This window comes from Epinephelus moara, chromosome 11 (genome assembly GCF_006386435.1).
Source record: "Epinephelus moara isolate mb chromosome 11, YSFRI_EMoa_1.0, whole genome shotgun sequence".
Classification (NCBI taxonomy): domain Eukaryota; kingdom Metazoa; phylum Chordata; class Actinopteri; order Perciformes; family Serranidae; genus Epinephelus; species Epinephelus moara.
In genome coordinates, this window is record NC_065516.1 from 2165312 (window position 1) to 2179607 (window position 14296).

The following is a 14296-nucleotide window of genomic DNA, read 5'->3' on the forward strand; positions in this document are numbered from 1 at the left end:
TTAACAGATTATTTAAAAACTTGCAGATACATTTTTTTAATTAATAATTAATCAAATGATCAGTGCTACTTTTATACTTTTATTATTTAATTCTATTTTATTTCATTTCATTAGTTTTGTTTAATTTTATTGAACATGGACGCATCGACTGTCGACTATGTGATTAATTAACTAATCAAGGTAGGGTTTTTTTTAATGTCAATATTTTTATTTAATTCTATTGAACCTGTCAGCATACCGGTTCAATAGAATTTGGACCTGTTAATTTTTGCTTCAAAATTGATAGATTTTTTTTTTATAAATTGCAGAATAGTTTTTTGTTTATCAACTATGTGATTAACAAATCAACGCAGCTCTTCAATACACATTTTACTTTTTAGTTCCTAAATCCACGTTAGAAAATAAATCCACTTCCTGTTTTCTCCAGATACCTTCCTGTTTACCTCGTGCTAACTCCCGCTAGCTTGTCTCCGATGGAGTGATCGGTCCCAGCTCAGCATCCAGCCTTCACACCGGACGGTGAGCCGCTGAGTAAAGGGGCAGAGCCGCCGTCTCTCTGCTACAATTTTCAGCTTTTCTACTTAGTTGACAGTGTCTCAGGTTGAAGAGTGGCTCAGTGGGGACATTTGGGACTCTCGGTCTGGACAACATTAACTACACCTATAACAAGTGGATTTAGCCTTTGGGGAGCACAGAGGAGGTTTGGAGGATGAACCCCCAGTGTGCCCGCTGTGGGAAGATCGTCTACCCGACGGAGAAAGTCAGCTGCCTGGATAAGGTGAGCACTTTGTAGACAAAACAGAAAAGATCCAGCATCACTTAGATGTATTTATTCTCCACATATAAAGCCTTTAAACTGGCACTTATCGGCGTCTGAACTGGATGGATCACAGGGCGTCAAGTTATATATTTTGTCAATCGCACAACATTCAGCATACAGAGAAGTAAGTAGTTGTTGGACATGTGTCAGGCTCCCTCCAATGCTCATTCAGTGTATAAAAAGAAAATCATGCAAGTACAAAAAAAAAATCAAAAGAGAATGTAAGACATAAAATAGTACGGTAGTTAAAATATAAGGAAAAAAATATAACATTGTCAAAATATAACATGAAATAATATGTATTTGTGCTAGGCAGTAATTGCAGAATGAGTGAACTGAATGTACACAAGAATGTGGATGTGTGGAGTTGTGAGAGATGTAGGTATGGGTGTAGTGCAAGGAAAACCCTCCAGTCAGACCCTCATTCCCATTAAATACATAAAGCAAGTGTCATTGATTATCAAAATTTACTTTCACTAACTTTCAGGTAATGAGTAGTCATTCAGACAAAATCTATAATCATGATTAATTTAGTATTAACTCCAAAAACGTAATATTTGGGGAGTTTATGGTTGATTTAGCAGGATTTATACATATTATCTCTTTAGTTTAGTTCATAAAATGTTGATTTAATATACATTTACTAGCCTAATTAAGGCCTATATTGCCTGAATACACATTTATTTTGATGACCTTATCACATTTCAACATTCATATAGCTTTTGGGACTTAGACTTTAAACCGCTGTGGTAAGTTGCATGTTGTATTATTGGCACTGTAAATATACCATAAATCTGTTTTTATGTAGGGCTATCACAGCAGGTAGAAATTCCTAAGTGAAACTGTCACAGTGCCATCATTAAAGATACAGAAATATTGTGGGAAATTAATTATTTAAACACCACTGAAATAGCACACATCATCATAATAATTATATCATGTGATAAATAAGGGATATTAAATGAATATTTTAGGATTGTCTGGCCAAACCCCCCTCTTTTTAAGCAATTATTCAAAAGTAAGTGTTGATTTTTGTGTCTGCATGGTAACACCTCTGCAATAGTCTGTTGCATAATGGTGATAAATTATTAATTTATCTTCAGCAGTCTCATGCATTCACTGTCTGTTCTATGAGGCATCAGATGACACAACAGCATGTAGGCACTGCACATGATATTAGCTCCCACCTTTCATAATGAAAGATTTCACAGAGCTGTAGCAAATACTGTTTGTTGAATGTGAAGACAAAATATCATCATTCAATGTCTCTAGACCAATAAAGACTAAAGTTATGTTCTGTCCCATCTTGTGAAAGTTGACATGAGTTGTTTGAAGAGAGAATAAGGGAATAAAAGAGCTCAAACAGTGTGAGAGGCAGTGATTTAGAGAGGAGGAGGCTGGCAAAGAAACAATGAAGTATACGGAGAAAGTGAGAAGGAGTGTGAGGGTGAGAGAAAGAGAACTTCAGAGTTCCCTGCTGTCCCTCCAAAAAGCCCATTTAATCAGGCCTTTTGCAAGACTAGGTGTCACTTCTTTTTCATTTTAGCCAAAGACATAAAAACACATTTCAAGTGAGAATAAAAGCTATAAGTTTAACTTCTCCAGGTTTTAGCATGGCCATTATTCCCAATGCAAATCCTGCAGGATCTGCTGTTAAAATGAGACCTTGTGTGTGTCAGTTACAAGCACAGTATGCTGAACATGATTTGTAGGTAAGGACAAAAATTGCAAACACACTGGTACGGTACTTAACTTCAGTTTTTTTTTGTTTTTTTTTAGCAGCACTAGATTTTTTAGGGCAGATACCCAGCCCAGTCTCCAGAAAAAAATGTTGGCATTGTGCGTTTCTGCAAATCATGAATACGTTACATTTGCACATTTCCTACATACAATATCAATGTTTCCAATGTGACATAGTGTGTGAGCTGACTTTGTCATTAGGAGGTAGAGGGGAAGGTGGATGGCACTGAACCTATGCCAGGGGAGATGCCTGCCAAGCTGCAGACCACTGTTTAAGACCAGCATACAACAAACTGGTTGTTTTTAAGAGAGTCATTGCTGTGTTTACAGCAGCTTGGTTTTGTAGCGACTTGTCTGTGTGTGTTCATCAGCCTTTTAGGTTTCAAATGCGGGTGCTTTGTAGCAACCGGTTGGTGTATTTCCTTCTGCTTTTTAGGCTCCAAATGTTGGTGTTCTATAGCTACCCATCAGTGTGTTTCCAGCATCTTTTTTAGGCTCCAAATGTGGGTGTTCTGTAGCAACCTGTCTGTGTGTTTCCATTTGCTTTTTAGGTTCCAAACAGGTGTTTTGTAGCACCCCCTCTGTATGTTTCCAGCGTCTTTTTTAGGCTTTAAATGTGGCTGTTTTGTAGCAACCTGTCTGTGTGTTTCCAGTGGCTTTTTAGGTTCCACACAGGTGTTTTGTAGCACCGCCTCTGTATGTTTCCAGCGTCTTTTTTAGGCTTTAAATGTGGGTGTTTTGTAGCAACTCTTTGGTGTGTTTCCAGTGGCTTTTAAGGCTCCAAATCTGTGTTTTGTAGCAACCCATTTGTGTGTTTCCAGCATATTTTTTAGGCTCCAAATGTGGGTGTTCTGTAGCAACCTGTCTGTGTGTTTCCATTTGCTTTTTAGGCTCCAGACAAGTGTTTTGTAGGGAACCACCTGTGTGTTTCCATCTGCTTTTTAGGCTCCAAACAGGTGTTTTGTAGCAACCCCTCTGTGTGTTTCCAACTGGTTTTAGGCTCCAAATGTGTCTGTTTTGTGGCAGCCCATTGGTGTATTTCAATCAACTTTTTAGGCTCCAAATGTGGGTGTTTTGTCACGACCTGTCTGTGTGTTTCAAGCAGTAGGCTCCAAACATGTTTTTTTGTAGCAGCTCATTGGTATATTTCCATTGATTTTTAGGCTCCAAACGTGGGTGTTTTGTAGTGGCCTATCTTTGTGTTTCAAGTGGCTTTTTAGGCCCCAAACATGGGTGTTTTTTTTGCAGCCCATCAGTGTAATTTCATTCATTTTTTTAGGTTCCAAATATGGATGTTTTGTAGCAGTCCGTCTGTGTTTTTCCAGCGGCTTTTAAGGCTCCAAACTTTGGTGTTTTGTAGTGACCTGTCAGTGTGTTGAATTGGCTTTTAAGGCTCCAAACATGGGTGTTTTGTAGCAAGCTGTCAGTGTTTTTCCTGTGGCTTTTTAGGCTCCAAATATGGCTTGAATACTTCTTTTTCCAGAGACTTTTGCACAAGAGTTTTCCTGTAGGGATTCTGCCACCAAAACTGATATTTTAAGCCAAAACATGATCTTTTCCTTACCATATCCAAGGGTTTTTTCTGCTGAAACATAACTCTACTTTAATCACAGCCTTGTTAAAGCATAACGTTTGCTTGATAATGTGCAAATGTAAGGTATCTGTGGTTTGCAGAAACATACAATGCCAATATTTTTCTGGCGATTAGGTTGCAATACCAGTATTGATATTTCGAATGTTAAAAAAGTAAGATAACAATATATGGTTCATTCCTGTTATGCAGCCACATTTGAAACTCATAGCTTTTAAAAAGAAAATATGTGTTTTTCATGTTTTTTTTGCATTATTTAAGAATAGTGGCACATGTTAGGATGTCAGGAAAACATGGCCAATTTCAGGCATTCTAATAATAATCCCGATGGGTGGACTGGATTATATTGGTCTACAGACCTCACAGGGTGAAAAAAAATTGAGTTAGCCTTAGCTCTGTGAATAATCCTCCTGCACATAAACAAACCTTATGTTCCTCTTTAAGCTTGATCACCTGTTTTCACTTTTTTTTTGATTGGACCAACTTTCATCATTATTTAGCTGAACAGAGTGGAACTTTTAGAGTGTGACAAACAGATTAACATCATGAAACATTGAAAACTAGAAGTACTGCCATGCGGCCGCTCCCCAGTCGAGTTGACAGTTTCAGTTTACATCCATGTCTGTGAAAACATGGATGCTTCACACACATCTTCCCCCAGCAACACAGACGATCTATACAATCAGCACAGTTTTCAGGTGGACATTAGTGTCACCAATTCAGTATCTGGCCAAATGTCTCCCCTTCTGTTCCTGAGATATGATGTTAAGTAATGGCCAGAAAAGTGTTTTATGTAGAACATTTTGATGTCACAGTGAAGCTGACCTTTGACCTTTTGGATATAAAATGTAATCACTTCATCATTTTATCCTATTAGACATTTGTGTGAAGTTTTGTCATTTTTTGAGCAAGAATTCTTGAGTTATGGCACTGACCTTGACCTTTGACCTTCGACCACCAAATTCTAACCAATTTATTCTTCAGTCCAGGTGAATGTTTGTGCCAAATATGAAGAAATTTCCTTAAAGCTTTCTTGAGATATTGCTTTCACAAGAATAAAATAGATGCAAGGTCACACTGACCTTGACCTTTGATCACTAAAAAAACTAATCAGTTAATCACTGAGTTCAAGGAGACGTTTGTGCCAAATTTGAAGAACTTACTTCCAGATGTTGGTGAGATATCATGTTTACAGGAATGGGACAAACTGACGAAAAGACAGAGGGACAACACCAAAAACATAATGCCTCCAGCTATCACTGGCGCGGAGGTTTAAAAAGACATGAGTGAAACTTGAGGGAAACATGGTTATCCTATACTTCACACTTTTTATTCCCTCAAAAAAAAAAAAAAAATAGGGTAATTTCCTATAAATGGTCTCAATTGAATTGTTAATGGACTACAAACTAACAGGCTGGAAAATGACTTCAGGGACACAGTAAATGATGACAATAAAAGAAAATATATAATATAAATTGCATATATAACCCTAACCCTAATCTTACAGAAATAATTAGAGAAAGTTCAACATGACCTAGAAAATAATTGAAGAATATCAATAGTTCTTGTCGAAGTAGAACACTTTCTGGGGACATGGTTGAGCACATACCAAAAGACAGTTTCAGTAAAGTAAAAAAAAAAGGTGTTTTTAATATGTATTATTCTGTGTTAAATATTGATACATTTTTAAGAACATATAAGGAGGTAAATGTTGATGCATAACAGGAATGACTCATATGACATCATGGATCCTTTTGTGTAACAAACAAAACCTGTGCTTATGAAAGACTTATGTAAAAATACTGAGTGCATTACTTTGCATCTTGTATTGAGCTGAAAGAAACTTTCTCTCTTTCTCAAGCCCACTGTTTTTGTAATGTAATGTAATGTGATACGCGAAACACTGTTGTATTTATCTCTAAAAAGACATTGAATGTACAATTTATAATCGCAAATGAAACTTCTCAGTTACATAATGGTGACACTTTCTAAAATGGCCCATGTATTATTGGCTGACATGTATGCAGTTACAAATATGTATATTTAAGTAAAACCTTCACTAAGATGTAGTAAAAAGTCCCTCCCGATACAACTTATCATCGCTCTCTATGGATTTCTATTTAGATACAGCATGCTCTTTCCCTGAAATTAAAGCACAGGATTAATATAGAAGGCATATGACCATATTAACAACTCAAACACTTAATTTAGCACTGATTCACTGGAAGGATTTGAATAATCCTAATGCAGGACAGATGGAGGGCGATATGGACTGGACATTGAACGAACAAATGTTTGGCAGTGAACTGACTTACTTCAGTTTTTTGCTCTGCGGTCTGTCACATTTTCATCCAGCCTCCTACTGTATTTATATTTAGTTCATGAAAGATTTCCGTTCACTTCCCTCTAAACACTCACTGTCAAACATGTTTTTTGATTGACAGGCCGTGTGTGAGAAGTGCAGTGCAGAAACAGCACTGAACAGCAGAGGCGGACACAAAACATAAAGTAGAGCTTTTATAGTTTTTTCTTGACCTTTGAAACAACGGTTTGACAAAAAAAAAAAATCCCTTGTTGTTTCAGAAGCTTTCAGCTACATCACAGAAAAAATTGTTCAGTTGTCATGGAGATGATTAAGTTGTTATTATGTGACCTAAGACTGGTCCTAGAAGGAGTTGAAGCATCCCAGTGGGGCTCCCTTACACCAGAACACCTACACACGGAGTCAGCCCTGACAGGAAGCCACACAACACCTTAGAGGGATAGTTCAGATCTTTTGAAGTGGGGTTGTACGAGGTGCAGTCAGTGTATTACCTTCAGTAAATGGTTGGCACGCCCCCAGTTAGGAAAAGCAAGCAGGAGCACTGCCACGGAAGCTGCTGTGGACGAGCCGAGCAGCAAAACTTATTTTGGCCACCTAAACAAATAATACCAGTTTAATTGTACACTATATTAAGATTTTCAGTTTTACCTTACCATGGTCGCAGAAAATAACAAAACTATCAGCTCTGTGAGGTAAAATTACTGTTTTTATCAAAGGAGTCTGGTGTCTTTGAAGAGGTATAACGGCTTCAGTTCCCACTAGGAAAGCTCTGTCTGGCAGAACAGCAATGCTGGGCTCACACTGGACGTGGAGATACCCTGATTTGTCAGTGTTGCATTAAAAGTCGCCTTGCCATTTACACCAGGTGATACGTGTGTGTGTGTGTTTGTGTGTGTGTGTGTGTGTACTCGTTTCTCTGTCTCTTTGTTTAGACACAACTGACAAATATGTGGAAGCATGGGATGCATAATTAATCATTTATAAGAATCAGATCATTTTTATCACATCCCACATATCCTTTATATTGTTCAAAATAGATTATCAGTGTGTTTTCTTGCCAGATTTGCTTGTGGCTCACAGAAAATATACACCAGATGCTGAAACTATCACTATCACAAGCTCAGTGCTGTGGTGCGTCCAGAGCGAACAGCCTAGTTGGTAAACATGGGTGCCGAAAGGTATTGGCCAGCGGTCCAAGGATAGCGAAGGCATAACCTGCCGTACTCTCCCCTTAATTTGCTTGAACTCGCTGCCTTTGTTGGTTGGATTGGTTACGTTCAGGCAAGATGAGTGGGATTGGTTAGGGTCAGGGCTCAGCCTCTGTGGTGATACCCTGGCCTGCTTCTCCTAACTGGGAGTGTGCCAACTGACATCTACTGTAGGTAAGACGCTAAGTATGGGAAAGCACTAGGGGTGTAAATCATCATGATATTATACCGATTCTTTGGACAACAATATGATATTTGCCATTATCATAGAGTCTGCCACAATACGATTTTGATTCGATTCAGTTCAGAGCTTGGGATTGATATGAGACGATATCATATTGATGATGATATTGAGTACATTTAACACAGTCTATTACAGACAAAACTGCCACCACTTTTTTTTTTTTTTTTTTGGCTTTTGGCCAAAAAAAAAAGATAAAATACATAAAGCCTTTTAAACCCAAACCATAAAGGCAAACTTCTCCCAACAGCCATCAAACATTGTTCCTATCCGATTGTGTCATCCACACCGGCCGCGCCGTGCAGCTCCGCGACTGGCGCCGCAGCAATCGTTTCAACGTCTGGTCTGTTTTCTGCGCGAGCCGTGAGCGAATGTGTCAAGCCGGGCAGGAAGTCAAACAAAGGAACAACAGCATCCGGTCAATTTTCAGAATAAAACAAATTTCAAAATAAAACACACCGTTTGTCAAATGCGATGTATATATGTGTGTGTGTGTGTGTGTGTGTTTATATACATATTAGTCAGTGGTATCTAAACAGAGCACAAGAGAGATGAACACACACTCACACTCACACTCACACCCACTAACACACACACACACACACACACACACACACACACACAGAGAGAGAGAGTGTGGGCTGGCTATAGGGGGTGGGGGTTGGGGCACACACAGGCAGACAGAGAGAGATACCCATGATGGAAAAACAGCCCCAAATGTGATGGAGACAACAGCTGGGAGCAGAAGCGCTTGTCGACCGGCGTGGAGAAATGCGCGTCTGATGTGAACGGGCTTGCGCGAGAATTTCGCTGCGCTGCGCTTCGCAGCACTTCGTTGGCAGTGTGGCCCTGGCGTTACTCCCACAGTCCCACAGTCAAAGTCAAAGACATACAGGTTAATTGGTGACTCTAAATTGGCCGTAGGTGTGAATGTGAGTGTGAATGTTTGTCTTTCTCTATGTGTCAGCCCTGTGATAGTCTGGCGACCTGTCCAGGGATGTACCCTGCCTCTCGCCCAGTGTCAGCTGGGAGAGGATCCAGCAGCCCCATGACCCCTAACAGGATAAGCGGTTATGAAAAATGAATGAATGAATGAATAAATCATTTAACAACAGTATAAAATTTAGCTTTTTATAAACTATTATGGCTCATCGTCTGTCTCTTGGCTGCTCACCATTATCTGCCTGATGCTGTTTGATTGTGACACAGAATTTCAGAATCAAGGTACATCCTAAAGATGATGACATGGATCAATGTTTTTACTTTGCATCCATGTCATTGGATAGTTGATTATTAAAATGATAATATCAATCAAGATTGTTGAGCCCCTAATAACTACCTCATTCAACCCCTACTTTAGAAGATCGACACTATCCATGTGACATGTGACATGTGACATGTGACAGGTAGTGTGGGGAAAACTACATCAGTGAAACGATTAGAACAAAGCAGTCAGTGGAGAGCTGAAAACAAGATCACAGACTGTCACATCTGTGGACAGAGATGGATTACCATCTGTGTCCGTACACAACCTTTTGTTATTACATGACCAAAATTTCATACTTAGGTCATGTCCTAAAAATTAAACTATCTCCATGGCAACTGAGCAAAATCCATCCACTAAGGAGAGCCACAAGATATGGTTGAAAAGCTTTTAAAAACACCAAATGAGTGGACCTTGAGATGAGATTTTGTCTGTCAAAAGTCTGAAACATGAGAGCGAGTCTCAGGCCTAAACTCACTTGACAAATCCAATATTAATGTGTGACTGTGTGTGTTTGTGTGTTTTCTCCAGAACTGGCATAAAGGATGTTTCCACTGCGAGGTTTGCAAGATGACCCTGAACATGAAGAACTACAAAGGTTACGACAAGAAACCCTACTGCAATGCGTGAGTCTTCTCCCTCTCTCTCTCTGTCTCTCTCTCTCTCTACATATATATACATATATATATATATGTAGAGAGAGATATATAGATATATATATAGATATATATACATATACATATATATATATATACACAGTGTAAATAGCATCACATAGCCACAGATTGTTTGCACATATACTGTATGAAAGACTCATTATAACCACTATAATGTACAATTAGCTCACTGTTCTCTGATGCTGTCTATACTGAATTTTAATTAAAGTGTTATCATTTCATATTTATGAGCTTACTCAGGGTGTAAACACCATCCTTTGGCTGCACTGTGTTATTATCTGCATCTGTGCCTGGCTGCAGGCTGTTCATATCTGCGTGGTGACCCTTTAAGGTTTTTATAGCAGCCATGGTTATGGTCAGTGGTTGTCTTCGGTGGTTTTGGTTGCGAGCCCAGCCCTGCTTTACCCTCCCTGCTGCTGGTTCTGTTTACAGCCCTGAATCTGTGCGTTTCTCCACACTGCTAATATGCTCTGCTTGTTATTATCTGTACGCCACGATACACTACACCACCATTTATTGCCTGACCTTCATAGACACCAGCAAGATTAGAAACCTCAATGGAGGCAAAACTTGGATCTGTGTTTGATGGATGTTGGTAGTAAATTATAGCTTGTGCTGAAAACTTTGTGCTAGTATCTTCACAGAAGGGGAAGGCTGTGGCTTTGACCTTTGACCTTGTCACTTTTGGTTGCTTGTAATGTTGATGATTTGGGAGTCGACGCTCTATAACTCTCCACGACATACACGTGTGTTTAAAGATATGATATGTAACTTTTTCACATTAAAATGTCTACAAATGACTGGACCAATGATATATATTTAGTTGAGTTGTGTACTTACATTATCCCGAATGTTTCCAACAGCGTTCAAACTCACAAAAATCTCTAATTTTAATCAAGGACATGGTCCATGTGATTTGATCACCATCGACTGTGAGTGGCGTCATATGGGAGGAGGAGACCCATGCCGGTAATTTGGCTCCTGATAAAAACCTCCTGAATGTTATGTAAGTAAGTAAGAATGTAATAATGTTAGTTATTTAAAAAAAAGAAAGAAAAAAGGTGAGCACACATTAGCAGGAGCTCAGCTAGCAGCCTCTGCGTAACGAGCCAAGCAGAGTTGGAGAAACACTATTTTTTAACATGAAGCTGCCGTGGTTAAATGTTTTTTTACTGGTTTAAATCACGTGGTATGTTTGTTTTGGAGAGGAAGAGACTTCTGAGGATGATTCAGCTCCCAGTTAAAATCTCCTGAATAATGAACACTGATTGAATCCTAACCAAGAGAAATTCAGTGCAATGATGGCATTTCTCTGTATTTTCTTATTGTTTTGATTGCAGCTGCAAAAAATTATATTTTGTAAGTTTAATGCCGCAGAAATTTAGAAAGAAAATAAATATTTGAGGGTAATTGAATTGTTCATTTGTTATTTCTTGTAGTTGTGTCACACAGAAAGATCTTTCAAATCACAACCAGAAAACAAAAACACACTTTGTCTACCTCACCCTCCTGTCACACACACCAGCACTGACTTATATGCAGGTACAAACACTCAGAACAGTGGACTTAATTGCAGAGGGTTTAAAGCAACCTTTGACCCTGTGAGGTTCAAAAGGCGTTTCCTCTTGACTGGTGAACACACCGTCTTTGTTTCCTCTCTCGCCCCCCTGTAAACAAACACCACTTAAATCCTGAACGGGCCACTCTGAGTGGTGACCGCTGCAGCTGGCAGCATTTTCACTGAAAAGTTCTCTTCTGTGGCAAAACATGCATGTTGGAATTCACACTCATGACAGCCCAAGAAATGTTTCAGAACTCTGTGACCTCAAAATGAATTCATTATGAATTCAGTTGCAAACTTGAAAAAGTTTATTTGCTGATATTTTTTGTGGCAAGTTGAATCTGTCACAAATTGATAATCTGCTTTTGACAAATCCAGAATCTTTTAGGCTTAAATGTTTATATTCAAGAGGCTGCAAGAGGACAGCAGTGGAAGACCTTGTATCTAAGGGACAAAATTGTTTTATTCATAATTCTTTCTCACTATTAAAACAGCCCAACTCATAGGGCCGTCCTGAATATTGCGTTTTGGGCATTGAAGCTTCAATGAAAAATATCCGCCACTGCCTGCGATTAAAAAAACGTCAATTTTCAGTCGATGCACCTAAACTAACATGACATTTAGCCACATTAGCCATAATAGTTAGGAAAAAAACTTGCCAAGCTTGTTGTACAGTTGTGGTATGCAGGTTTTGACTTATTGAGATTATCTTTGCAACATCTTGCTTCCTGTAAGCCGGTCAATACTTTATTTATCCTCAGCCTTGTGGCTCTCCACTGGGACACTGTTCTCTGTCAGTATGCCCCTTTCCCAGGATTCTTTTGTGCTCGCGGTGCTGTCATCCTTGAGCTGAGTTGTTTTGGGACGTAGTCCCAGTCTCCCAGTTTTGTTTGTTGCTATCGAGGACGCCATTCCACGTTTTTTAAACCGAAAAATGCTTGCTGGGACACAAGTTCAGACCAGCCACTGCCATCTTTCCAAAACCTAGAGGCAGTGTTCATTATCTGTTCTGAGGCAGTGTTTGGTTTGTCCATTCTGGGCAACTGTAAAAACATGGCGGTGCAAAATGGAGATCTCCGTAGATGAGGACTCACTCATATAACTCATATAACCCATATAGTTGGCACATTCTAAGGGGACAAGAACACAACGATTCTTATTTTCAGGTGATTATACACTAAAGAAAAAACATTATTATGTTCCATCTCTGCCAATATATCCCCCTACAGCCTAAATGAATTGGGCTCTAATAACTAGTGATAGGCTTTTGTCATTTAATGTGTCATTTTATGGAGTAAATAAAAAAGAGTGATTAATTATAGAACATTCACAGAATAATTCAAGAGAATATAGTTGTTTCCCCGTCAAGTTCTAAAAAGAAAGAAAGAACAGGATTCCAACAAATGTATTTTATTGGGAAAATAGTAAAAAACAACAAAGTGCAAAGAGAAGAATACTGTTTTTGTTTCCTCAATTGTTACATGAACAACCTGTCAGTTTTCTGAATCACTGTAGTTAGTTCTTTACTGTTCACTGCTGCCTGCAAGCTCTTATCTGCTCTCTCTGTCTGTATGTAAAGTTAGTATGACAAGTTTGTTTACGGTGCAGAAAACAGCTGCAGACTTCCTGCAGGGATTTCTTTACTCACCAGTTAGAGTTTTGCTTTTGTACTTCAGTGTTACACGTAGTGTTCAGTGTACAGTAATTAAAGAGAGTCTGTGCACAGCTCCAGCTCCCTCTGACGCTCATTGTTTTTAGAGTGAGATAACTGGTGTGTGTTGTGAAAAAGCCTGGCAGCTTTGTTTTTCTTGGCCATTTGTGTCAAGCGTCTGATCTGTGTCCATTGTTGAGCTGCGGCTGCGGTCGACGCGGTGAGGACAACAATAACATCTGAGCAGACGGCCTCAGTTCTGCCATTTTGCTTTCTGTTCATTTCATCTGTAGCTGCTTCAGTGGGTTCCTGAGGTTCTTGGATTGTAAAACATCAGACTGGATCTACACAGTTAGTAGAATCTGCACTTCATGGTCTTACTGTAGTTGCTGCTGTTATTTTAAATGGGAGTAAACAGAGTACAGGGTGAATTTTTACCTCAGGATTCCGTTTTTCTTCCAGTCCAGGCACTTAACACAGAGAAATATGCATCTTAGCCTGGTGGATCAGTGGCAAGATTCCTGTTTTGGGTCCAGTTTCTTCACTACAAAAAGTAATTATAATATTGCTGTTTTTCATTGCATTAACTTCTGACGTTAAGCCAGGAGTTACAGTCCTCTTAAGGAGGGTGGAGTCCTATCCCTCAAGCCCCAGACACACCAAACTGACATCAAAGAACAAGTGGCGATGAAAGCCGACTGTAGCCTCACGTTGCCTGTGTCTCAGCCAAAATGTTGCACTTGAACACACTGCAAAGACTACAGCCAACAGCCAACTTGCACGTACATTCTGCACCTGTGTGAGAGGAAATAACTCCAAACCAGCAGGCAGTGGTGGTCTGTATATGTCATTCAAAAAGAAAAACCAGAAGACCGGAGGGACAGACTCCAGATGCTAGTTAGCCAGTTAGCACATTAAATACACAACCAAATGTTGAAAGAACAAAGCATTATTACCATGTGCTAGTGGACAGTAACACAAATGATTATGAACCGTTTATGCTTCAATCAATCAATCAATCAATCAGTTTTATTTATAAAGCCCAATATCACAAATCACAATTTGCCTCACAGGGCTTTACAGCATACAACATCCCTCTGTCCTTATGACCGTCGCAGCGGATAAGGAAAAACTCCCCAAAAACCCTTTAACGGGGAAAAAAAACGGTAGAAACCTCAGGAAGAGCAACTGAGGAGGGATCCCTCTTCCAGGACGGACAG

The 14296-nt window shown here is 39.3% G+C and overlaps 1 protein-coding gene across 1 annotated transcript in view; it reads left to right on the forward strand.

Annotated features, from left to right (window-relative positions):
• Positions 1-515: 515 nt before the first annotated feature.
• LOC126397587 (LIM zinc-binding domain-containing Nebulette-like) overlaps positions 516-14296 on the forward strand; it is a 75339-nt gene continuing 61558 nt past the window's right edge. Inside the window, exons 1-2 of the mRNA XM_050056474.1 lie at positions 516-778; positions 9719-9813. Of these exons, the coding sequence (XP_049912431.1) occupies positions 710-778; positions 9719-9813 (164 nt within the window). The 5' untranslated portion in view covers positions 516-709. The remainder of the gene's footprint in view (positions 779-9718; positions 9814-14296) is intronic.